The following is a 25622-nucleotide window of genomic DNA, read 5'->3' as shown; positions in this document are numbered from 1 at the left end:
CCCCAAGGAAAAAGTGTCCGGGACTTAGACTGTGCCCTCCATGCATGCTAAGATCCTGTTGCTTTACTATCTTCACAGCCCTCACAAACTAAAAGTTAAATCTGAATCTGCTGAAGGCAGCTTCCCCCCCAAATACCCATAAACCTGGACGTAGTTTTGTTCTCAGAGCATCACCTTCCACACAGCCCCACTCCATGCCCTTCCATTCTAAGTCCACACACAGGCACATGCTGACAAACCATCACTTTGTTAGAATTCCTGCACCCAGCAGAAGCAGCCTCAAGCACTGCTGACATCCCCACTTCCCTGCACCACCCTCCTAAAGCGAGCTCCTGCCCTGTGTGCTCACCCACAGCCCATCACATCTTTGGCTCAATGCTGTCCCCACCACACTTGGACACCATGGCCAAGCACCTCATAGCCTGGGAATCCCAGATTCCTTCTGTGTAAGCTCCCAAGGACCTGGCTGCCAACACAACCTATGTGCACCCACAGCTCTGCACTTCAACCCCCAAACCCTAAGCCTTGTCTGCAGCATCTCAACAGGACCCTGGCTGCAAGTTCCAGAGAAAAGCATTGGAGCATACTCCAGCTAAAGCTTCTGCTAAAAACACAAGACTCAAAAACTTTGGGAATTGGCCAGAGGTGACCAGACTTTCTGGGGCAGAGGCTGCCTCTCTGCAGGTGCTGCACAGGGAGTGTTGGCCTCAAGTGGGTGTTCCAGCCTGTTACACGAACCACAGCAACATGGTGGCATCCTCCCTGACCTCACCTACAGCCTCTCCACCTGCAGCTGATGGGCTGACCCAGATCAAACAGCACTGACAGGAACTCTGACATAAAGCATGTCCCATGATGGCAATTGACAACTCCAGCTGAACAGCCCCACGACAGCCACTTCCCTGTAAGCACTCCCCCATTTCTACCTTTGCCCAGCTGCAGATAGCATGTTAAGGAAATAAATGCAGAGCTGTAAAGCCACATGGTCCCTAAGTGACAATGCCTGAGCCTGGGCACGGCTCCCTCCGCTCCGGTCACGAGCTGATCACGAGGGGAACCAGCAGCAGCAGCCAGGGACGCAGAGCAAGGCTGGCATCAGTGCCCTGCCCTGCCAGGTGTGACTCAGCAGGACAAAGACTGCTGGGCCAGGAGCAGGCAGCAGGCATCTCTGCTGGTAAGCTCTGCAAAACCAGGCCAGGTGAAGCACATCACTGTGCAAAATGCTTCAGCGTGGCATGGGACAGGGGGAGACGTCTCTCTGTACAGAGATGTTATGTCACCAAAACCAGAATGTTTCCTTTTGCCCTGCGGCCCTGCACAGCTCAGGAAATTGCGCCCTCACGGTCCTTCTGCCTCCCTCACCCCTCAGGCAGAGCTCCCAAACTGGTTTGTGCTGTTTTACAGCAGGCAGTGAATGTTTCTTTAGGGACCTCAGTCTTGGATGAGGATCCTGGGTGCTGCAGCAATGGAACTGCCTTTCTCCATGGCTTGCCACTCCCCTGGGCACAGCTCCTCACCTTGCCTTAACAAAAGCAAACACACACAACAGCCCTAAGACAAACACGGGGTTACCATTCGGGTTTGTGATTACCATTCTCAGGTGATAACCCCACTACTTCACACTGAGCAAGCACCACCACTCCACCGTGGTAAACCAGAACCAGTGTCAGAGCTGTGATCCAGTCCTTAAGCAAGGTCCTATTCAGCTGAACTATTCAGGATATCCAACAGGGATTTAATATTAATTTTTCCCCAGGGAGGCAGGAAATCCCTCCTCATCATACTTCTTCCCAGGAGTATGCCACAATTTCTAGACTTCACACCACAAGACTGGCAACCCTTTTAGCTCTAGAAAAGGGGATGATCCCAGATCTCAGCCAGGCCCAGGCATTCCCATCTGGAAAGCAGAGACTGCCAGCAGTTTCATTGGTGCTGATCACTCATGAGAGGAGATGGATGAGAGCAGCTTTCAGCCTCATTCCCCAGCCACACCACTGACAAGCTGACTCTGTGCCACACACCTTCATGTCAAAGCACATGAGGGGGCAGAAAAAAAACCAACTCCCAAAACAGCAGTGTTCATTCATTTACCAGCCCCCAAATTCAGTGGTGCTAGCCATTGCCAGCCCGTGCTCAGATAAGTATCATGACAGACAGCTAGGGAGGCACATCTCACTCTCAGGGAAATGTCTGCTTTGTATCCCCTCTGCTCCCTCCTCACCCAGGGCAGCATAGCTGGCAGAGCCCTGCCGTGATCCCTGAACCCCCAGCCCTGCTTAGTGTGGGCAGCCTGGTTTCTGAGGCCACAGACATGCTCTGAACCCCTCCCTGAGAGCTCCCTGTCATGCCCAAGCTGGATGAGAGCTGGGACAAAGTACTGCCAATCCCAGACTCCGTATCTGGAGACACGGAAGAAAGAGCAAGTTTTCCTGCCACCGGAGATGGCAGCAGAGGTGCCCTAAAGGCACAGCCCAGTCTCCATGGGGTCAGTGACTCTTTCAGTACCCTTGGAGACCAGCTAGAAGAAATCTCTGTGTGGAGTGCTGCTTCTGGGGAAGTTACACCACACCCCAGCATCCTAGTTCGAATCAGGCCCCGTGCCCTGTACTCACACAGAGAATGCCACAGGCCTGTGGAGCTCTGTCCTACATTCAAAAAAAGTTGATTCCTAGGGAGACAGCAGGGAAGGGTGAGCAACACTGACCTGGCACACAGACCCTGCCTGGGGGCAGCTGGAGCTGTCACAGACACTCACAAACACAGCCCCCACTCCCGGGGCATGTGTGCACTGGGACAGAGAAAAGCACCTTCTGCAGCCTCTTATCACTCTGGACTTGGGTCAGTGCTCTCCTCCAGACACAGCTGGCACCAGGCAGCCAGAACTGACATCAGGCATGACGGCTTTACTCCGTCCTTTTGCTCCAAGATATCTTTGTCCTCAGAAGGGTTCAATGTGTCAGTGTCAACAGCCATAAACCCGACTGTGTCCAGGAGACCCTGTGCTGGAAGAAGTATCAGATGGAGAAGCTGCACTTTTCAATCCAGTGGTTGATTTTCTGCCAGCTTGGTTCAGTCCACGGCTAATCTGCATCTCCTGGGAAAGGAGGAATATCATAATTCACACCTAGAACTACCCAATGCTTTTTCCACCACAGGAAAAGCCACAGACATGAGTGAGAAAAAGCTCAGAAAGACGAGCAGAAAGCAGTTTTTCTTCTGCCCTAGTCAGATTCCCATTTAATCCTACAGGGCACAGCACAGCCCTGCCCAGAACCCCCTCCATTCGAACTCTGACATTTCCCTCCCTGCAAGAACGCCTCCCCCGTGCAGCCCTGACTCACAGCCGTGGCTCCCCTTTATGCAACACAGCTCCGCTTCCTGCGCAGCCGGCGATGCCCGGTGCCAGCCGGAGCCACGGCTGCCAGGCTGCACACAGCCTGCCAGGGAGGGAGAGAGGGAGGGAGGCACCCCTCCTGCCCCGGCACCTGCACTGCTGCCTCGGCTCATTGCACTATTCCACTGTTACTGCCCCCCAAACATCACCCACACCCCCTTTTGAGTGATAAATATCGAGCTCTCCACCATCACAATCTGATGCTATAATTAGACAGCCCTGCAGCACACATTGCTGTGTTACACAACACAGCTCGGAGCTCCTGGGCACCAGCTGCATTTGCATTTTAATCACATCACAGACAAGCTCTTAAAGCAAAATCTCCCGAGTGGCCGTGGTCACTGAGCTTTGGTTCAGATGACGAGGCAGTCTGCAAGCACTGCAGGTTCCCCTGCTCTAAAACTAAACCAGAGGTGAACTCCAGTCAGCAGCGGGTGTCAGTCCACAGGACAAGACCGGAGTTTGCCAGAAGTAAAACCTCCAGCACACATACCAAGAGGATGCCAGGTCCTTACTATCAACTGTTTGCTCAATATCCAGCCCCCTTTAAGGCACACAGGTTGTTAAAGCAGACACAGCTGCTCGCAGCTCCATGCAAATCTCACTGACAAGGCACTAGTGTTAGACCAAGAAATGGCTTTGATTCATGTAAAGGTTAATCTCAAAAGCCAGGCTCCAAACTCCAAGGCTTCACAGCTCTATCACATTTCTGTTTTCTGTTCCCTGCAGCAGCAGGGCAAGTTCCTGCCCAGACTTCTTCCTAGAGCTGCACCAGGAAGCACTGGTCTATCTGCACCAACTCACACTAATAAATCAGATAAGTAGTTCATGTTACTCACTTTCAGCTGACTGACACCGTGATAGCTCTGTCACTTTTAAGGGGCTGGGTGAACTGCCCTGCAGGAACACCACAGATCCTGGTGCAGCATGAGCCATATGGCATCTCCAGAGAGCAGTGCTGTGAGCCAGAGCCCCAGGCTCTGTCTGCAGCCTCCCCAACTACCTGGTACAATTTATAAGCAAGTATTTGTGCATCTAACTCCCACCAGATGCAGCAGGAGTAAAATTCTTAATGGAACTTTAAAAAGCCAACCCTGGGCCATCCCTGCTGGCACTGCCTGGCAGGAGGGCAGCTGGGGAGCACAGGGCCCAAACCTTGGCAGCTGCACACACAGCCTGTACAGCCGCTTTGGAATCTGCCAAACAACCGCAGGAGGGAAAAAACTGATCAGGGACAACATTTAGTATCGGTCATTTCCCAAGGTTACCATCAGCTGCGAAGAATGTTTATGTAATCAAAAAGTCAGTAGCAGTGGTGAAAGCCCTTCAGCTGTCCCTAGTCAGCATCGAATGTTCTAAAGAAAAGACCATTAACTAATTCAACCTAAAACACCATTCTCCCAAACCCAAGTTTCCTGCATGATCTGCAAGACGTGATCTAAATAATTCAAAACTTCAATGGATCTAGGCCACAGACAGAGGTTTGTTTTTCAGCACAATGTCCCAGAAGAATTGGCTGTTTTGTTTGAATTTTTCTTAACTGACCATTTATAAGGACACCTAGAAGCAGACTGAGTGGAAGAGAAGTAGAAAGGATACTGGCAAGGGCTAACTTCAGCCCACAGCTGGGCTCCTCACACTCTATGGAAAGATAAAACCATGGATTGCATCAGAGTCGTGTCTGAGGCTGCTGAGGGTCCACAGGTTAATTGCAAGAGATGTGCAAACACTCTCAGGTCAAACAAGCTTGTCTTCTGTGTGCAAGGACACACACACATCTCCAAGGGTCTCCTAATAACAATGGCTGAAAACCCATCTAAGGGGGAGAGAAACCAATTTCAGCTCTTCCCAAGGAAGAATCCATGGAATGAATTCTCTTGGTTGACTGTGGAAGGAGCCCTGGTGGAAGTGCCACAGCTACATGAACAAAATCATCACCCAGGCCAGCCCTCAGGCTCTTTCTAGGTGCAGACAGTTTACAGAATGATTGCAAAGGCAAATCTTTAACCCTGAAGTATTTTTTCCATCTGTGGAAATGAAGCAGTCCATGAAGCAGTCCAGAGTCCACTGGTTGACCTTACTTTTGGGTATGTTGGTTTTTTCCTCCCCATTACTTGCACGTAATAATGGCAAGTTACATAAAGTGAGGAAATGGGACCAGCACAAAGGTTAAACTAATTTTCATATTAAAGGCCTTGCACAATTATTTTTACAGCAGGCCTTTAATGACATCTTTAGTCCAGTTACAAGGTTGAGATTACAGGCATTTTCAGGTAACTTGGGCAGGTTATCAATACTTGCTGGGAAACATGTTTTGTTTTTTGTATTTCTTTGCCAGAAGGAGATGGCAGTGATTATACTCATTTCAGAGAAGCTAGATGTTCAAAAGGGCAGAAATAACAGGAAAAGAAACTTGTTTCACTTGACACAGTTTCTCAAATCTGCTTTATCACAAGCAAGCTTTGTAAGTACAATTATAAGTACTAGAAATGCAACAAACTATTTAATACATTGGCCAATATTAAGCATCTACCAACTTGATCACACACCCACATTCATATTTTATACGAAATAAAGAGCTTATCGCTCTGCTTGAGGTTTCTAGACAGATTAGGTCAATCTGGGGACAATAAACTTCAGAGAAACTGTGCCACAGCTTAAAAAGGCTGTATTTAAAGGAAGTACTGTCCAGACATAAAGTATCCAATTTCCAAGAACCTGATCTCTGCAGGATACATGAAACTGCATGTAAGAACTGACATATATTAATAAAAGTTACATTTTAAAATCCTAACATTTTATTTCACACTTTCCAAATTCCATGTCATGTGTTCAGCAGAACAGCATGGCAATGATGAAACATTTTGGATTAAAATAATTATATTTTTATTAGTTAAGGACCTCCAGCTCTATGGATCTTGTGAAGAACTCTGTCCCTCAAATTCATCCCCTGCTATTGTATCAATGGTCCTAAAGATTTGTATTTTTTTTAGTGCCCTGACTTTAATAGATATTTTGCACCAGTATTTTCTGCAAAATCAGACCCTCAATGCATTAGATACCTAGAGTTTTAAGTGGTTATAAACTTCACTGTTCAGAAACAGAAATGAGCATAGCCACAGCCTCTATCAAAATTCACTATCAGCAAGATAATTATTTCTTCATCTCTAAACTTCCTATTTCTTTCTCTCTTAAAACCAGATCATACAAGCAGAGCTTTGAACTTTAGAGAGTCGATATTTCTTTTTGTTTAACCTATTTCACAACCCCCACTACTTGCACAGCTCTATTAAGCAATTACCTTGTGATGTGATTGGTGTGCACACCACGAACTATGTATTTGTAACCCACTGCTCCCTGGGACGTGCAGCCACATCCATGGGCTCCAGCAGAAGTCAAACAATGGGGTCACTGTTCCAGCCCTGGCTCACCCTCTCAGGGCAGGATTTTTCCTCTCTGCTTCCTTTCAGTGCTGCTACCAGGGCTGAGCCATTGCTGAAGTTTTTCTTACAGCTCCGCTTTCTGGAGTCCTGGGACTTGGTGAACAAACAGTTCCTCACTTATAAAAAAGATTATTGGAAACAGAAATTCGGGTTTTAGCAGACAGAAAGGCAATCAGAAGCACACCAGATGGTAAATTCTGATTTTTTAAGGAAGTCATGTAGTTTTGGGAGCCTAGTGAGGGAGGTAGGGGAGAAAAGGAGATTTAGGTATATATTTGTTCAACTGACAGCCTTTTACCTATCAGTATCAAAGAGGAGTAGACAAAGCCTAGAAAACTGCTGAGATGTGCTCCTTGGATCATGCTGTAATTCAGCCAGTTGCAGCACGGCCTCCTGTGAGTTTGGTTGCGCCTGCAGGCTGCCACGCTGTGCCCATCCTCCTCCCGCCTGCACACAGCCAGCCCCGCACTCTGGGAATGCCAACCATCTGCTCCAGCAGCCCTCCCACGCCCAGCCTGCCGGGGCAGGCTCCTGCCCAAGGCCGATCCATCCAAAGCCGCTCAGGGTGGATCAGCCCTTTCCCCTCGCTCGGTGCGGCTCCCGCGGGCAGGGATGCTCCCTGTGCTGAAAGAAGCCTGCAGCACCGCGCCCCAGCTTCTCCACAGAGCCGGAAAAGGGATGCACAGAGGATACCGGAGCACAGCAAAGCCACCAGTGCTGGTGGCTGGTCCTGCAGCAGCGCACAACCAGCCCACGGCCATTGAGGCAACAACGAGAGCCCAGCACACGCTTCCAGCCACGGCAACACGGCTGCGGTGATCCCTGCACGGCTTGGAGGCACCGGTGTCCCTGCCACAGCCCAGGGCTGCTCTGCCTTCCTTTCAGCACAGCCCTCTGCTGCCAAGGAACGGTGTCTGGAGGTTCATTTCCTGCCTGCCTTCACTCTTGCAGGGTCTGTGGCCACCCACTTGGTGCTGCTCTGTGCTGGGGACCATGTGGAATCACGAGAACATGGTACAGCTACAGGATTTACTGGCTCAGGTTTGCACCTGCCAATGTTTATGCTTTGGGAAGAACGCCTAAGAGCACTCACCTGGTTTAGAGCTACAGAAATGGTACATTATACATGCTGTGAACAAGGAGAGGTGCTAAAAACCTCCTCTAATAGTCCATGTCTCTCAAAGAAACAGTGCACCACGATCCAAGCAAAGAAGCCAGCACATAAAACTGCAGAAAAATCACACTATGAAGAGTCAGTGTCCATAAAGGAGACAGAGGAGTTCTGTGACTTCATCCCAATGAAGGGATAGAGTGTCCACTGGGGCATATTCCCACGGGATTTCTCTCACAAGGTTTTGGAGGATGCAGCCTCCTTTTATTCGAAATTCCCAGTTGCATGTTGCCCTCTTCCTTTCCCCACTGGCTGAGGCACTAGGGAGGTATGGCCTTCCCGAGCTGCCTACCATATATCCTCTCTTGAACCTGCCATTTTCCCTCAAAAATCAGAAACTCAGGCTTGTACAGACCTATTTGTCTATTTCAGTAGCCCATCTCTAACAAAGGCTTCAGGTTGTTAGAGACATTAAAACTCATTTCAAAGACATTAACACCCATACCCTCACCCATCAAACTGTTTGTAAAGACATTAGTACACATCTTTTCTTATCAAAATTGAATTAGGCAATGTTTGTGTGGCCTGGCACTTCCTGGCACAAATGGTCTGCAAGCAGTGGCAAGCATGGTCTGACATTCAGTTGATCCTGAGCCAGGACCAGAGGGTTACATATAAACTCCCTGAAGCCTTGCCATTTGGTCTAGAAAGACTTGGCTTTGAGCTTTTAGATAAATTCACCTCAAGACATAGAATACACATTCAGACCTGCAGTTCTACATCCTTCTGAACAGTCTGCCACAGTCCCAAAACCACTCAAATCACTGAATGTAATTCTTCCATTACAATTTACCTGGTTCTCCTAATGCTAATTAGACCCAGGCTTCAGAATAAACAATTTTGCACACTCTTGGAACAGTTTCACCTGCAAGCTTTGGGTTTTGATACTGGGCACAGAAGAGCTTTGGACCAGTGTCTCCCAGTCAGGAGAGCAGATGCGATCATTTCTGAGGCACAGACCCATATAAAGAACCACCCCCATCACAGCACACTCACAGCTAAACTCCAGGACTTCAGACTAAGGGGAAACTTATATTCACTAGGAGAGAGGTCAGCAGTGCCCTCTGTGTCTGTGCTGGCTCCCTGCTCATCACAGCAGCATTTGACTTTGGTGGGTCCATCTGTGCTATTTTCTTGTGGCCTGCAGCCACATCCCCGAGGGGATGAGTGCAGCCAGGATGAAAGGCTGTGTGACAGTCCAGAAGCACGCAGCACACTCTGCCTCCCCAGGATCAACCACCTGCACTTCAGGCTAATGGCAGGCAGCCTGAGCTCTGCAGGAACATCAGCTACTCCCCCTCAGGGACATCAGCTTCCCCCTCCCAGGGCTCTCAGCTGAAACGGGCTGTGGGTGGGTGCTGGGGAAGGGATTTGTTTGCCACAGACCACCAGCACCTCCGGGATGAGCACAGGCAGACAGGTTCTCCTTCACTGTCCTTTGGCACACGGCCTGGGATGTGAGACCATGCATGTCAGCAAGCGTGACAGGGCACAGAGACATGCCACACCTGAGGGCATCCTGCTGAGAGCCTGGGAGCCCTGTCAGAGTGAGCCTTCCATTTCTGAAGCGTTCTCTACCCCCGCTTGCTTCCTGCATGCCCTTCTCCTCTTTCCCTTCCTCCATTTGTAGCAGCACTGCATTCTGCATGCTCCCCAAGAGAAATAGGGCAAACATAACCTGATTAACAGCAGGATTTGGGCAGGAAGGGGCGGGGGAGGAGATTAATACCCGAGCACGACAGAGCCTTTCCCTCTCCCATTAGCCCTCGCCTATTCAATAATTAACGTGCTCTGCAGTGACTCCGACTTTGGGATTTGCTATAAAAGCTTCTCGTAAACTCTGTCTCGGCATACAGACATCACACCAAAGAGAACACTCAGTCTGACAAGCTGAAATTTCTTCCAGGCTCCAGGGTTAGTCAGAAGCTTAGAACCACTTGGATGTGAGCCTATGGTTCCATTTTAAAGCATAAGGATCCCTCTTGCTGCTGTTCACCAATGGAAGAGACTGAATCCAGCCTTTATTTGGCCACTCTGCCTCTGAAACATGGTTTAGAACTTAATGCAGGCTTTCTCCAATTCATGTACAAACCAGCCTCCAAGGCTGGCAGTGCCCCATGAACATAGGAGCATATTACACAGGCTCTGGCTGTCCTCCAAGCCTATTCTGATGTTCTACTTTCTTTCCATCCATTCTTTCTTGCTTTCCTTAAGGCATATAGATGTTCAGGATGGAAAAGTAAAGCTACCCACACGCAGGAAAGATGCCTTCCCTGACCTTCCAAGGAGCTATTTTTGGCTGCTCTTATATGCCTAAGAACTCTTAGAGGCTTCATGTACCGAACTAACTGCCCCTCAGTAACTTCTGCCTAGGAGAGATGAAACATTGCAGAGATTATTTTTTTAAAACATTTTCATTCTCTCCATAACCTAACACACTACAGACTCCAAATCTCCAAATGTTGTTTGCAAAGGAGCACATTTTAAAAGGAGCTGCAAGCTTAAGGTTATTACCCAAAGAATGCATGCTCAACACCTAAACATACAAACAGAACACTAAAGACATATCCTTAATCCAGAATTTTTCAAAAGTTATTCAATACCACAGCCTTTAACTGATTTCACTTGTCAAGTCCAAACCTGGAGAAGAAGAAGCTCCAAAAGCTTCTTGAAGCTTTCAGATTGAAACAGATTTCTTTTCAAAATATGTACCCCCAAAGAGTTTATGAGATTCAAAAAATGAGGAACGCTGGGTTAGCGGCCAAACACACGCACAGAATAAAGAAAGCACCAGTCCTAGCTCCATCTGTCAGAGCACGTGAATACACCACACCACATCCCAGCAGCTAAAAACCTGGCCTCTGCTCTGTCCTGTGTCTCTCAAACTCTAATGCTGACATTTTTGCAAACTGGCACTGCCCAGACTGCAAACATTTCAGTCCAGAGGCCGAGAGCGAAGGAATGGGCGAGCCCCACTGCCCAGCAGCTCCCAAAGGCTCCTCATGAGGCAGGGAGTTAATGCTGACGCAGGGGACTGCACAGCCCTGCTGCCACTCCAGACACTGTTTGCCCTCACACTGTGAGCAAAAGATAAAGCATGCAGCTATCTTTTCCCTTCTTCCATCACAGGATTAAATATTGTTGGGAATTTAGCTGCTAGAAAATGGAAAATTACAAAGCTGTGGCTAATTCCAAGTCCTGTACCTGCATAGATAGCAGGTCCTTGAGGCCTAGCTGTAGTATAATAACAAACAGTGAAAGAGACATGAGAAAAGAGAGATGTAACCCCTAAGGAATGAGGAAGTGTTCATGGTATAGTTTAACCAATAGATTGCTTGGCTTACAGAATATTCATAAGCTTATTATTTGCTGTATAAATGTTTGATACTTTCTTCAATAAACGAGACCTGAAAGACCTGAGGGACCGGACTGGACCTGAGGGCCTGTGATGAACCATATGGTGTCCTGGTCCCCTTCCTTTGACAAAATATCACACAAACACACAGCCCACAGCATAAAGCAGAAATGCTGTACAACTAGCAGAAAAGATGTGGACAATATATGGGGAGTGAACTGTTCAGAAGGCCCAGCCTCCAGAAATCCAGCTCTGTGCACACACACACACGAGAACACGTGATACTGTCTTCCAGCATCTCACATTTTCATCACAGGGCATCTTTTAGAGCGCTCCTGAACTGAGACACTGCCTCTTAAGGCCAGAGCTGCATAAGGTTTAGGGATAAAACTGATTTTGCATAGAGCCATGAGAAAAACAACACAGGATTGAGGTGGCCAGTGAGAAATGCTTGTACCTTGCACTTAGGACACAGGCATGCTGCTCCTCTTACTATAGGGCCCAACTTGGAGAACCACGAGGCTCTGTAAGCACCAGGATTTCTCCACAAGAGCTAAAAGTCACTCTTTCTCTCTTCCTCCCTTTGGTAATATTCTCCTCCATAAACAAGACTCATCACAGTTTGCAAAACAATGAGGTCATGCCCTGCAAATGTTTGCTAAACATTTGTGCAATTTCATCCAAACACATGCACAGAGGGAACACAAGTCAGAAATGCCACAATTAGCACTGTGAAAACGATTCATTGGCAGTCCATAGGCAAGCAGCAACCTTTCATTTTCTATTTAAAACTAAAGTATAAATAAAACCCCTGAATTAATCAATGGAGATAAGAGTTAGTATTTGTGTAATATTCTTGGAAAACACGGCATGCCAAGTCAAGAACCATATTTGGCAATTGTTCTGCTTTACCACTTTCACCCCCCAGGTTCATTCTGCCTCTTAAGTTGATGAGCCCTTTCTGCTGTGTGCCTTTACAGTGCCTGTGCTGCAAAGCTGTGCTCCCAACAGAGATGTGCAGCTTGGTGCCTGCCTGAAGCGTATTCATGATCTCACTGCAGCTAGATAGTAAAGCTGAGTCAAAAGACCATTGCCCTGTAGCAACTGGGGCTGCACCTCTCTCTCCCCATCTTCATTTTTCCTTGGAATCACTGCCCTAGTTCAGACCTTTGGTACTGAGTCATGGTACAAAATATCATGCTTCAATTAAGAAACACAGGCACTTAAAATTAAAAGGGTGTGGAAGGAAATTTGGACTAAAAAGCAACTCTTTCCTGCAAAGGAGAAGAAATCACTCTTCCCTTCCTGACAAGCCACACTTTGAACATACATAGGACAACAGGGCTCTGCTGTTAGCACACAGGATATAAATTGCATTTAAAACTCTGCCTGGTAACCTCCCAGGACAGCACCTGCATGCCACAGTCATGTCATTTGCTAAGGGCTCTGAATCCACCTACAGAGCTACCAACAACCACCACCACGACCACAAACCCCAATATTTAAAAGAATACCTTGTGCAGAAACAGTGAAGTTATTTTTCCCCTCTGAGAAGAGCTGAGGTCTGCAATGCAAGCCAACATCACCCCTCAGGCCTGCCACCCTTGGGCTCAGGCAGCCCAGCTGCAGCTCTTTAAGGGGTGGCCCAGGTGTGGGAACCAAACTGAAAGCACCTGGTTGCCTGTCTCCCTTCTATTGCTGCATCTGTTGAACTGCAACTTAAACTTCATCTTCCTCCTCCAAGGAAGGGATAATCATTTATTACACAGGTTCCTCTACCAAGTCTGTGTGTGTCTGTAATGCTGAGAAGTGCTCTCAGCTTCCTGCAGTGGCTGGTATGGCCCAGCAGTTTCTTCCCCATAGGGAGGCTGACTTTCCAGCAAACTCCAGTAACTTGGAGTTCTGATTAACAGAAATGAAAGTTTGGACACAAACTTTTTGATTTTTGATTGGGAGAGAATGCATAATCTGCTATCACACAGAGCATCAACCAGATATAGAAGGTCTGAAATGCTGGAAAAGTGTCTCTGTCCAAAAGGGAGGCAATATTGTGTAGTTAAGTACATATCACTTATCAGAGCATCCCATTTCCTGCAGTTCCTAAGTAAATGAGTAAGATTCCAGAGCTGCATCAAGGGAATGGGTTTGGCTTGGAATCTTGCATGATGACTCACGCTTTCATGAATTAATTCATTTCCTTAGAGAAACAAGACAAAATCGTGTTTTCTACTTAGTCCAGCTACCTAGAGTGTTGATTTAGGAAACATTGCAAAAAAATACAGTTTGATCTAGCTTTATATTGAATTAATAATCCACTGCAGTTGGACTTGCAAACATAATCAACCTCTTAAAGGGAAAAGAAAACCTGGTGTAACTGGGAAGTTCTGGGTATTGAAAGATGACAGCTAGAAAGCAGTTTGCAATCAAACCAGACAACTGACCGAAAAAACATTGTGGAAGTCTGGGTGTTCCAGAAATTGACTCTTACTTACACAGCTCTCCATATTTACTCCCCTCCTGCACATTTAAAAACGGGTTGCAGAGACACGGAGCCGTAAACATCCGGAAATGAGAATTGCATCAGCTGGCCCCTCCCCTTGCCCACAATGACGGTGCAGAGAAACCGGGCGTGAAGCAGCAAAAGCCCTGGATGTCTGTAACACCAGCATCCTCACATGTGCATGGGAGCAGCCAAGGAGAGGGACCCAGAGCTGTATGGATCCCGGCTAATCAGTTCTGTGCAGAGATACGTGTTAGTGCAAGCCAGGATGAAATTCAGCTTTTAGTTTTCTTAGGAGATCAGTTCAAATGGTTTGATGTGGCTGTACTGACCAAACTGGAGCCACACAAAATATGGAATTTTATGGAGTATGAACTAACTCCTGTATCTTACCCTGGTAAATATTTCAAAAGAATAATGCAAGAAATCTGGCTCTATGAACTTTTGGTGTCAAGTTTCACTCTGAAGTCTGGGCCTGTCTAGTTCAGGAAAATACCATCCATCAATTTCATACTGCTTTATAAAGCTGAAATGTTTCATAATTAACAAATTTCTGCAGTACCACCATCAAGTTGATAGGCAAAAACACCTTCACATTTTACAAAGGAGAAACGAAGCCATTAAAGCTGGAGGAAATTGTTCAGGTCTCAGAATAAATCAAAGGGAAAGACAGGACAGGAACATGATGTAGCTCTGTGCAGTGCCAGGCTCCCTCACACACTGACAGCATGTGAAAGCAGAGCCCTTGATGATGTCAGAGCAAAGGCAGGACTGATCATAAATGGAACAGCCCCTAGGATTTTTAAGGGCAAATTAAACCTCATGTCTCAGGAAGAAATGCCAGTGACCTTTCCAGGGCTGGTCAGCATCCCCAGTAGCTTTGGGTTACTGATAACTCCCAGCTGAGCTGTAGGTCACTCAGCAAACCTGCAGGTCCTGCTTTGGTGTCCCTGCTCACCCCTGCACCACCATCAGATTTGACTCAGTCTGTCATGAGCCAGGACCTGAGCAAATGGAGAGAGCAGAAATTAAATGTAAAACCTCTTGTATACTAGCAAAATGGAGAGAAATTTACTAACATTTCGTGTTTTACTGAAAATAGCAAATTGTACACATTGAACTCACCTTGTATAACTGCCTCTGGTCTTTATTTTTGTGACAATGGTCTAATGGTATCTCATAGTTTGAAGGCAAACACCTTGTTTAATAAGAATGTGGCATTTGTTTCCATCTGTTATCACTCAGATCCTGACCAAATGCCACCTGAGGCCAGTGGAAAGGCTCTGTTTCTAACTCCTAGAATAAATATATAAATGTTTCTACATTCAGCAACTTCTGTTGCTTTATTATTCATGTTTAATCTGTGAAAACTATTATGAAAAGGAGGGCAAGCAGCCTGAGGAAGGGTCAAGCTTCCCTGGAGAGACACTGTCACATTTCTGGCATTCCCATCACTCTATCAACACCACCTCCTGCCACCACGATAAAAGGCAGCAGTGGAGAAAGAACAGGAAGAATAAAATTTCTTATGTACACATGTGAGATAAGTCAGCCCATCCCTACAATCAATCACTTACAGGAAATCAAAACAGACCTGGCCTCCGTGTTCCAAGTGCAAGAAAAATGCCTGTAATTTGCTCCCCCCATTCTGTTTGTGCAGTTCTGAGCCTTCTCTCATTGAGGCTCTCTGAGGCAGAAAATCAGTGTCAATCGTGCCAGATGACTGCTCTCCTCCTGAGCATCTACTGCTGATAATAAGATCCCAAAGGCCACATAAAAGGAAAAATGTGGCCATCACAGCTGCCTTCTCAGTTCTGTAACTGAGAGAAGTTAAAAGGTGAATGAGCACTGGCATATTGAAAGGTGACTCTACTTTTTAATTTAAAAAAGGGTTCTAATCTGCTTATCATCATCACTAAGGACACACTGGGACCAGGACAGTCTTGAAACATCCCAGCTGGTTTTCTGTTGCCTGCTGTCCTAAAAGTAGGACCCCTGGTATCTGAACAGGCACCAGAGAGATAAGGACAACCTGATGCCTTATAGATAACAGCAATTCATTCTTGGTTCTGTTCTCAGTAACAAGCAACGCCAACACAAGTGAAGGCAAGTGAAGATGTTACTGGAACTTACACCCTGAAAACCATGTCCAAGTTCATTTTGTCTGAGCCACAGCCTAAGAAGATTCTTACAATTCCAGTAGTGTTCTCTTGGGAGCTTTGGTCTCACTGTGAGTAGTAAAATACCACTTGCTTTACATTAGTTACCCATTTTAAAATGCTTATTATTCTATTCAGCCAGTATTGTCATAGAAGCTTCCTATCTTGCATTTAAACTCTTTAGAAGTAAAAGTTTTTACAGGCAAAAATATTTCTTATTGGTCTTAATTCCTGTCAAATGTTTATTTTCTGTCCTGCCAGATGTCTGTGACTCCAACCTGGATGAGCTGTTCAGTCCCATTCATATAGAGGCACTGTAAATACAGATTCCTGGGATGCAGAACTAAGCTTCCTAATCCATCCTTGAGGCTTCTGAGAGAACAAGATGCTCAGTGAACCCAGAATAATGCAGAATGACAGAACTATGTTTCCTTTTCACCCTGCATTCATGTGGCTTTGGGCAAGCTCAGCATCTACCCACACCTCCCTTCCTTAGTGACCAGTCTTTTCTGAAATGGCACATCCCACAGGCATTGCTCCTTCCTCCAGCAGCAGCAAGGAACAGAGCACATCTAGTGCAACCAAAATATATATTTATGTATAAATATGTATCTTTAACAACCAATATGTATATTTAATCTCCCTTGCTGGAAGTGCTGGTCTTTACAATAAGCAGAATTTTGTATTTTTCTGTCTTGTTTCATGCAAATCTATGTAAATCCTATGATTCAAGATGTCTTCTCCCCAGTATTTTTTGTTTCTGTTATTTTGCCAATGAGCTTTCAAATAAATGGTGAGGCTTTGGGTTACCTTTGCTGTCAGATCACCCCAGGAGAAGGGAATTGTCACTGGGATGGTGTGTGACCAGGCATGCCACAGCAAGATAAGCACCTCCAAAGGAACTCAAGCACATCCTAGGAGCTGAGGACAGATATGGCCAAAAATCAGTTAAATCCCAAAAGGAAAATAAAGTCAAAGATTGTAAAGGTACCACAACTACAATAAATAGGGAAAAAAAAAAAAAGAAGCAAAAAGATTGCTGTAAAAACAAGAATGAGAAAATAAAGGTAACACAGCTACTCACACAAGATTAAATTAATACTTACCTGATTTTCAGTAAGGATGAACATGGTAATCCATGGGGTAAGGACAGGATGTCTAAGAGAATAAAAAAAAAAAAAGCAGAAGTGGGTAAAAGATAATAAATGAACACAACTCACAGATGGTGAGCAAAACTCAGCCAGTTTGCTGTTTTCCAGCTGGAAGAGCCAGGCATTCTCAGTTCCAGAACTCTGACGTGCACAAATCCAAAAGATTTTAAGTAAATTTGCCTACTTGAAGGCATCATCACAGGACCAGAAAACAGCAAGTTCTAAGAAGTAAGCCATGGTGGGAGCAGTTTGGGCCTGTGATTTTGATGTCTGTGCAGCTCTTCAGAAAAACTTGCAAAGGGAATCTAACTAAAAACATCTTATTCAACGAAAGGGATAAAAGGCAGCGTGGATTTACTAAAATCCAGTTTTGTAGGATGACCCACAAAATTGAAACTTCAGGCATTCAGGAAATAAACTTTAAAAAATTAGTTTTGCTTTTTGTTGGGAGTCCGAGCAAGAAATAAGTGAATGGGAGAAGGATTTGTCTTTACTAACCAACAGCAGGGTGACAGGAAACTGACGGCATGGTGTGACTGAGACCGACCAGTGCGAGCCCAGTCATGGAATTTCCACCAGCTTCAGGAAAACATTGGTGTTGTGTTTGAGGCACCGCCGCCGGGCACTCCATGCAGCAGCCCCTCTCAGGAGAAAAAGCATTTAAAAAGCATTTAAATTGAGAAAGTGCCGCAGTACATACATCCCAATGACCAGGGAACCGCTTGTATGACCGTGCATGGCTCAAAAGGTTTGGCTTATATAACCTAACACAACAAATGTGAGGGAATTGGATACGTAACTACAAGGAAAAGGGAAGTAAACAAAAAACCACAAACAGCTATTGATTTAGATGGAAATGAGAAGCTGGTTTTCAGCCACCCGAGAAGAGGCCCCATCCGGAACTATGGCTATGAACCCCTGAGGAGGAGCGCAGGGCTGGGACTGCCCGGGCTGGAAACAAAGGCAGGAATGCCTTGAATTCCCACAAACTCCGCAGAGCCGGTGCGTTTGCTTTTCCTTATCCCGACCGGCAGCAGAGCGAGTGAAATCTCCCCGGCCGACGGCCCTCAGACGAGTCCTGAGGGCACGCATAGCTCAGCGCCTCAGCCCCGCCCCGGCCCCTGCGCTCCCCTCCCTCCACTTCTCCGCTCCATCTCCTTCCCGCCGCTGCTCCTTCCCCCTCCTCCCTCTCGGTCTCTCCACCCCGACGTGTCGGCGGGCACGTCCCCAGCGCCGCAGCCCGCCCGCCGCGCGTCAGCCGCCCGGGCCGTATTTAAGGCGGCGGCCGCCACCGCCCCCGCCCCGCCGTCACAGCTGCGCTTGGGTGAGGACGCTCGGTAGGTGCGATCGCCGTGGCGGGCGGGGATGGGTGCGGGAGCCGGGGGTGCAGGAGCCGGGGGTGCAGGAGCAGGGGCAGAGCGAGAAGGGGTCCCACAGGGGATGCTGGTCCCGCAGGCGGCGCTGATCCCGCAAACCTCCGGGGGACGCGGTGGAGCAGGCGGCGACAAATGGACAAAGTCCGCTCCACGCCGCCTGCTCCGCTGAGACCCCCCCCCGGCCGTGATGGAATCTGCACGGGCCTGGGATGGAGATTCCAGCCCTGGGATGGAGTCCAGCCGGCGAGATTTCCCCTCACAGCCCCCCATCGTCCCTCCCTCCATGCCCTTGAGCCTCCTTGGATTAACTCGCTTCCCGTAATCGGTGCGTGCGGCCCCAGGGAGTGATCCTGCAAAGAGACTTGAGGATGGGCTTAGGGCTGCGTTTCAAATACAGATTAGTGGACCACCTACATTCTCTTGTTTCTTTGAGGGGTATGGCACTCTTAAAAGGAAAAAAAAATAAGTGTAAGAGACGTGCTTGAGTGGGTGGTTCTGATCAGCCTTGAAGCGCTTATAGTGTTGAGGCAGGACTTGGCACGTGGGGAGTGCACTGCATGGCCACGCTTCAGGAGGCTCCTGCACAGGAAGGCTGACGTAGCTTGCTTGATTTTTCCTAAATATGGGCCCTGCCGGCTTCCTGGTCCTCCCCTCAGCCCCAAAATTTGCACTCTTTACCTGCTGCTCGGCTCGGCTTCCCATGCTCTGAACGAGTCCCTGCCTGTTCAGCACGCAGCCGGTCGTGTGGTGTCTGTACTTGCATCCGTGTGTGCAGCTGCTCCTGCCCTGGGCTCCTCGGGCTGCTCCCAGCACAGCTCCCAGTGCAGAACCATTTCCTGCGAAAGCGTGGTGGTGGTGGCTTCCACGCAGAGACGGGGATAAATGCACAATCCTTTGTCATCGTTGCGCCATTTCTGCACCCCCTTGGCTCTCAGAACCCAACTAACCAGGATGCTGGGCAGCTGCAGCTAAAATGTGAGGGTGGGAGAGATGGTAATACCAGACTCCAGCCATCTTAATGCAAAACTCTGCAGTTTCACTTCAAAACAAATTCATGAAGTTGACGTGGAGGCTCATGCTGCCCTAAAAAAGGGCTTGCCTAAGTGTTGCACAACTAGAGCTCTGGAAAGGCTTCGGGGCACAGAATACCAGTTTTTCAGGGTGAGAGAGCAGAGAGTGCCAGACTGTGCTATGCTTAGAAGTACTAAAATGGCTTCCTGAACTGAAATGTAATATGGATGGCCATTTAGAACATTCTGCTGCTGCTGGAGTGCTACCACCTATGGAATATAATCAATGGCTGTCAGGCTGTACTTGAGGCATAGCTAGCGTGAGCTTGAACAGAGGATTGTCACCAGTAATTCAATTTTGCAATCATTTTGTGGCATACAGTCAGCATTGCCAGACATTTTATTCATGTGTTTTGTATCCATTTTCTTATCATCCTGGAATAAAGTCTGTCTTGCTGGATATAACTGTTTTGGTATCAGTAAAAGCTCCAAAGCTTAGAGAAATGATGTTTCTTTCCTTTCAGCAGTGCACCATGTCTCTCAAGGATCAGCTCATCCACACGGTCGCCAAACAGGAGAGCCATGCTGAAAATAAGATCAGCGTGGTTGGCGTGGGTGCAGTGGGAATGGCCTGTGCCATCAGCATCCTCATGAAGGTAAGTGTCAGGCTTGGGAGGAAGCAGCAGAAGAGCCTGAGACCTAAAAGAGGGGCAAAAAAAGTAGTCACCCTTATTAGATGAACTTCTGGTTATACAATCCTTTTTTGGGCCTGAAATGAAGCAAGTCTTCAAGCTATTGACAGAGAACAAATAGCTGCAGTTCTTGTAGATTAAGTTTGCCTCAGGATCAGGCAGAATGACCTTTATGTATCATTTTAAGAGCTGCATTTACCTTTGTGAGACTTGCAGACTTCCTTCTAAGTAGGAATTCTCTTAACACTCTAAATATACAAAAGGATTGAGAACTGAGGATTATTTTGTCTTGAGCAGAGCAATGGAATGATTCTTTGCAGTGTAGTCTGGAAAAATTGGTCCTTGACACTCTGAATGACTTGTCTTCTGCCTTCAGTTATCATACTGAAAATGCTGTGGTTAACATCAGGCTTGCTTTTCTTGATGGTCAAATAGGTTGTATATGAATCACTATTAAATTATTCTTTGTTGTTGTCCTGCTTAATTCTACTCCTATTTCATGCAAAATGTGGTTATGAAAAGTAGAAGGTGAATATCCCAGGGGACTAATTGAAGGACTCTGTGGAGCGTTAGAGATGACCAAAATTGTTCAAGTAGTTTTTAAAATAATTGTAACTCCATGGTTTGCTGAAAGAGGCAGCAAACTCACCACTGCTCTTGGTCTCTTGTAGGACTTGGCTGATGAGCTTGCCCTTGTTGATGTGGTGGAGGACAAGCTCAGAGGAGAGATGCTGGATCTCCAGCATGGCAGCCTCTTCCTTAAAACTCCAAAGATCGTCTCTGGCAAAGGCAAGTAGTTGGCTCACATGTGCCCATTGTTTCTAAATGGAGGTAGCCACTTCAGGTCTCACAAGGACAGCCTGTCACCCTAATTCTTGGTGGGAAAGCTCATGGATATAGTATTCAGCTGACATTTTAAAATATACCTTCTTATGGCCAGTCCAGCTAAGAATTTTCTTCCAGTGTTCACTACTCAGTAAAAAATATGGATTTCTTAAGTACTTGTGCACCTTAGAGAACTTTATTTCATGACCAATTAACCCCTGAACTCATTACAGCTTAATTCTGATAACTGTTAGTGGCAGCCTTGAGTAGGGCAAAGGCTTAACTGGCTCATACCTTAATTACATCTCCTACAGGTAGTAGGTTATGAGGGCAGAGCCTTCTTCCTCTTCTACACAGCACTTACCCTGCATGCCATCCCAACAGCCATCCCCAGTCCCCTTTGTGGCTGAGAAGCAAGGAGCAAGGCTGCCTGCAGCTGTGTGTTAAAATAGCAACGTGCCTCAATGTTGTGGCAAGAACCCCTGTCTTAAAATTAAATTTCATTTTCTATAGAGGCAAAGTCTAGGGTAACAATTACTGGGGAGTTGCTGCACGCTCAGACTTGAGAATTTGAGATCCCAGTGCAGAAAGGAAGTGAGAACTCCTGTTTTGAACCATGTGTAGTAGAGGTCATGTTTGACACAGCCTTTTGTCTGCAGATTACAGTGTGACTGCACACTCCAAGCTGGTCATTGTCACTGCTGGTGCCCGGCAGCAAGAAGGAGAGAGCCGCCTTAACCTGGTGCAGCGCAACGTGAATATCTTCAAATTCATCATTCCCAACGTCGTTAAATACAGCCCTGACTGCAAGCTGCTTATTGTCTCAAACCCAGGTTTGTCTTGTGCTGCCTTAAGAGGATTTGGCTTAGAGAATAGTCTTTCTTCAGTAAGGTGGCATTAGTGCACAGGCTTTTAGAAAATACTTGTGCTGGGGAAGAGAAGGCTCTGGGGAGACCCTGGAGAACCTCCCAGTACCTAAAGGGGCCTAAAAGAGAGGTGGACTTTGCACAAGGGCATGTAGTGATATGAGGCAACTGCTTTAACTGGAAGAGGTAGCTCTAGGTTAGCTATAAGGAAGAAATTCTTTTATTATGAAGGTGGCAAAACACTGGAGCAGGTGGCCCAGGGAAGTTCTGGATGCCCCATTCCTGGAAATGGTCATGGCCATGTTGGATGGAGCTTTGAGCAACCTGGTCTTGTGGAAGGTGTCCCTGCCCATGGCAGCGGGTTGGAATGAAATGACCTTTAAGGTTCCTTTCAACCAAAGCCTTTCTATGGTATCTGTATAGCAAAAAATGTCATCTTCCCTCTCCAGGCTCAGCAGTTTGGTCTTCTGAGAAATAAACTTGGGATTTCAGACCAAGTGATCTTGAGCACACTAGGGTCACTGATGATTGCATGCATAGCAAAAAGGCAGAGCTGAGAGACTGTTCAAAATAGTCATTATGTGATATTAAACAGTCATTATGTTAGCCCACTGCAGTGTCTGGCCATGGGCACAGCTTTGTGCTCTGTTCCTGAAACTAGCATGCAGGTAAAATGCCTACAGATGAATGCAAGGTACCATCCTCATTATCAATCTGCTCATGAGTGGTGTTTCTTGTGCCCCTGTTCTCCTCACAGTGGATATTCTGACCTACGTGGCCTGGAAGATCAGTGGCTTCCCCAAAAACCGTGTCATTGGGAGCGGCTGCAATCTGGACTCTGCCCGTTTCCGCCACCTGATGGGAGAAAGGCTGGGCATCCACCCGCTGAGCTGCCACGGATGGATCGTTGGCGAGCACGGAGATTCCAGTGGTAAGGGGCAAATTGGGCTGGCTGTTACACCGAAATCCCTGATGCTGTCTGCCAGGGACACCTTGAAAGGCTACAGCAAAATATTGCTGCAAAACCTTTGCACTGCAGCACCTTAAAAATGCAAGTTCTGATTTAGGCCATTCGCTGCACAGAGTAACCCTAGATGATCTATATTTGACCTGAATGACTGTGCTTGGAAAAGGTCGTTACTGTAACCTGAGCTGGCTAAACATTTCCAGGCTAGACTGTTCACGTAACTCCCAAAAAAACTCAAACTGAAGCAGCAGGAGGATAAAGTTCTCTGCAAGGGCCTCTCAGAGGTCTGCACCAGACTTACTGGCAGTCACTCAGCTGCCATTCCTGGCATCTCTCAATCACTGTATATAGGAATTGCCGAGGCAAGTCTGGAGGACAGGAGAAAGCACTTTTTCCTTATTTAACCTGTACTTTTCCAAGCGGCACCAGAGCTGTGCTGTCTGCTTCCTGACACGCACCAGAATGCACCTGGAATCCTTACTTTGGGAAAACTTTGCAAAAAGCAGTGACTGTCATTTCAGTTTATATTGCCCAGGTATTTCACATTAACAAAGTATTCAAACTTTGTGACACTGTGTATAAATGTTGACGTGCTCCTAGGTTCTCAGGCTGCAGTTTAGGCTGGCCTTATAGGTCATCCTATATTTAAGATTATAGGTAAATCGTAATGATGTGTTGCAGATTAATCCAGCCATGTTAGTTGGAAAAGAACTGAGTATTGTGAGGTAATTAATCTGTGTGCAACTCTCAGTGCCTGTCTGGAGTGGAGTGAACGTTGCTGGCGTCTCTCTGAAGGCTCTTCATCCAGACCTGGGAACTGATGGAGACAAGGAACACTGGAAGGAGGTCCATAAGCAGGTTGTGGACAGGTAAACACTGGCTTGGCTTTTTTTATAAATTTCAACACAAGAACAAATAATGAAGGATTGAAAAATCTCTGTTCTGCAGTAACCAGATGTAGAATAGCTCAGTAGCCCCAAATGCCAGGATGCAAACATAATGGAACATGAAATAATATTTTAAGGAGTAATATAGTTTTCATTATTAATAACCTTTAAATTAGAGAAGAGCTTAAACTTCCAGGCTTCCAGTATAATTATGGGCACTAGTGTAAAATGCAAATAGAATTATTCACTGCTGAGTTCATTTTGATACTGCCAGAAAATCAGTCAAGCTTCTGATGCCTACAAATTGATCTGGAGACCTCCAAAAGCTTTTCTGACAAACTCAAAGCAGTGCAGTTGATGGTGCTTGTTCTTTAATGAGTGTTGTGTCTCTGCAGTGCCTATGAGGTGATCAAACTGAAGGGGTACACGTCCTGGGCTATTGGCCTTTCTGTGGGAGACCTAGCTGAAAGTATTATGAAGAATTTGAGAAGAGTCCACCCCATCTCTACCATTGTTAAGGTGAGCAGCACTTTTTTCCTAATTTTTGTCTTACTGAGAATTAAGTATGTCTGGAATTCTGAAAAACAGCAATCACTTTCTAGTTTAATTTCAATTAATTTTGGTTTCCTGATAAGATATGAAATATACAGAGATACATAAATTCTAGCCTAACAATCCTTATGTACCTTTCAGGGCTTGCATGGAATTAAAGAAGACGTCTTCCTAAGTGTTCCTTGTGTACTGGGCAGTAATGGCATCACTGATGTAGTAAAGATGATCCTAAAACCTGAGGAAGAGGACAAATTAAAGAAGAGTGCAGACACACTGTGGGCAATCCAGAAGGAACTACAGTTTTAAACCTGCCCAAGCAGTTTTTGGGTCTTAGCAGTTTAATGGGTTTAGTGGTTTGTCTTACGTTGCACTTTCCAAGTAAGTCAAATCTTTCAATGTATTATCTCAACTAGAACACACAAAAAGCTCAAATCTGAACAATGGAGTTTCCTGAAGATAGCATTAGGAAACTAATCTAGGGTTTTCCCTGTTCACAGACACCCATGTTCTTAGCCAGAGCTAGATCACCTAGTCAGCCTTGTTCAGTGAAGTGGTATGACAAATCCAGCATTCAAAGCAGCACTGCCTAAAAAACCCTTTGCCTTTTCCTCTTGTTTCATGTTGGTTCAAAGGAATAAGGAGTAATTGCTACACAATGGGAAACCAAAGACATTTCTTGAAGTTAAAGGATTGTCAAGCCAATTGACCAACCTTTTCTGCCAGCTGAATTGCTTCAATATTTCACTGTTGATAGGTCCAAGTGTATTTTCCTAACACTGCTTTGGAATTTTTGTGGGTATTTTTTTTCTTAGAGAACCTTATTTTTGTGTACTATATCAGTCAAGCTGTAAGTTCTGTCTCCAGAGCATGTTTAAAAAATGTTATGGTTTCTATGTGCAACAAGACAGTGACTGTCCAACTGTAGTACCAACTACAACACCAAATAAACCACAAACTGTTATTTCTGTCTCCTCGTTTTTCTTAATAGGGCTTTGTCTCCACATGCAATTCTACTTCCACCCACCTAAATCAATTCTATTTTCCAAGTCACACTAACTCAAACATCACCTGTGTAATCATGTTATGTGTTCAGCTGTGCTGGAGGCTTCAGGCAGTTATACATTTATGGAAGTCTCATCCAGGTTTTTAAAATAAACTCCAACCTCTTCAGAGCCAGCAGGAACATGAAAAGCCTTAAGGCAAAGGCTCAGTCTTAAGCCACGCTGGTTATGGTGCTGAGACCAAGAACCTTTGGAGTTTTCAGTTTTCACTGG

The 25622-nt window shown here is 46.4% G+C and overlaps 1 protein-coding gene across 2 annotated transcripts; it reads left to right on the top strand.

Moving 5' to 3' along the window:
• Nucleotides 1-18317: 18317 nt before the first annotated feature.
• Nucleotides 18318-25309, top strand: LOC135448663 (L-lactate dehydrogenase A chain). Of its 2 annotated transcripts, none has more exons than XM_064714874.1 (8): nt 18318-18510; nt 20084-20215; nt 20923-21040; nt 21736-21909; nt 22700-22873; nt 23661-23778; nt 24192-24315; nt 24490-25309. In XM_064714874.1, exons 2-8 carry the CDS (start codon nt 20093-20095, stop codon nt 24652-24654), a joined length of 996 nt encoding a protein of 331 aa, XP_064570944.1. In that variant the 5' UTR covers nt 18318-18510; nt 20084-20092; the 3' UTR covers nt 24655-25309. The 2 variants fall into 2 exon arrangements, with proteins under 2 accessions (XP_064570944.1, XP_064570945.1); XM_064714875.1 differs by having other exon boundaries at nt 18366-18510; nt 20087-20215.
• Nucleotides 25310-25622: the final 313 nt, after the last annotated feature.

The sequence above is a fragment of the Zonotrichia leucophrys genome, chromosome 5 (assembly GCF_028769735.1).
Source record: "Zonotrichia leucophrys gambelii isolate GWCS_2022_RI chromosome 5, RI_Zleu_2.0, whole genome shotgun sequence".
Taxonomy (NCBI): Eukaryota; Metazoa; Chordata; class Aves; order Passeriformes; family Passerellidae; genus Zonotrichia; species Zonotrichia leucophrys.
This window is presented reverse-complemented; position numbering and strand designations above follow the sequence as displayed.

Excerpts from the sequence above, each read along its gene's own strand:
- LOC135448663 (XM_064714874.1), top strand. The coding sequence starts at position 20,093 with ATGTCTCTCAAGGATCAGCTCATCCACACGGTCGCCAAACAGGAGAGC. Across the intron at positions 21,910-22,699 it reads GCTTATTGTCTCAAACCCAG|TGGATATTCTGACCTACGTG; the intron begins GTTTGTCTTGTG and ends TTCTCCTCACAG. Across the intron at positions 22,874-23,660 it reads CGAGCACGGAGATTCCAGTG|TGCCTGTCTGGAGTGGAGTG; the intron begins GTAAGGGGCAAA and ends TGCAACTCTCAG.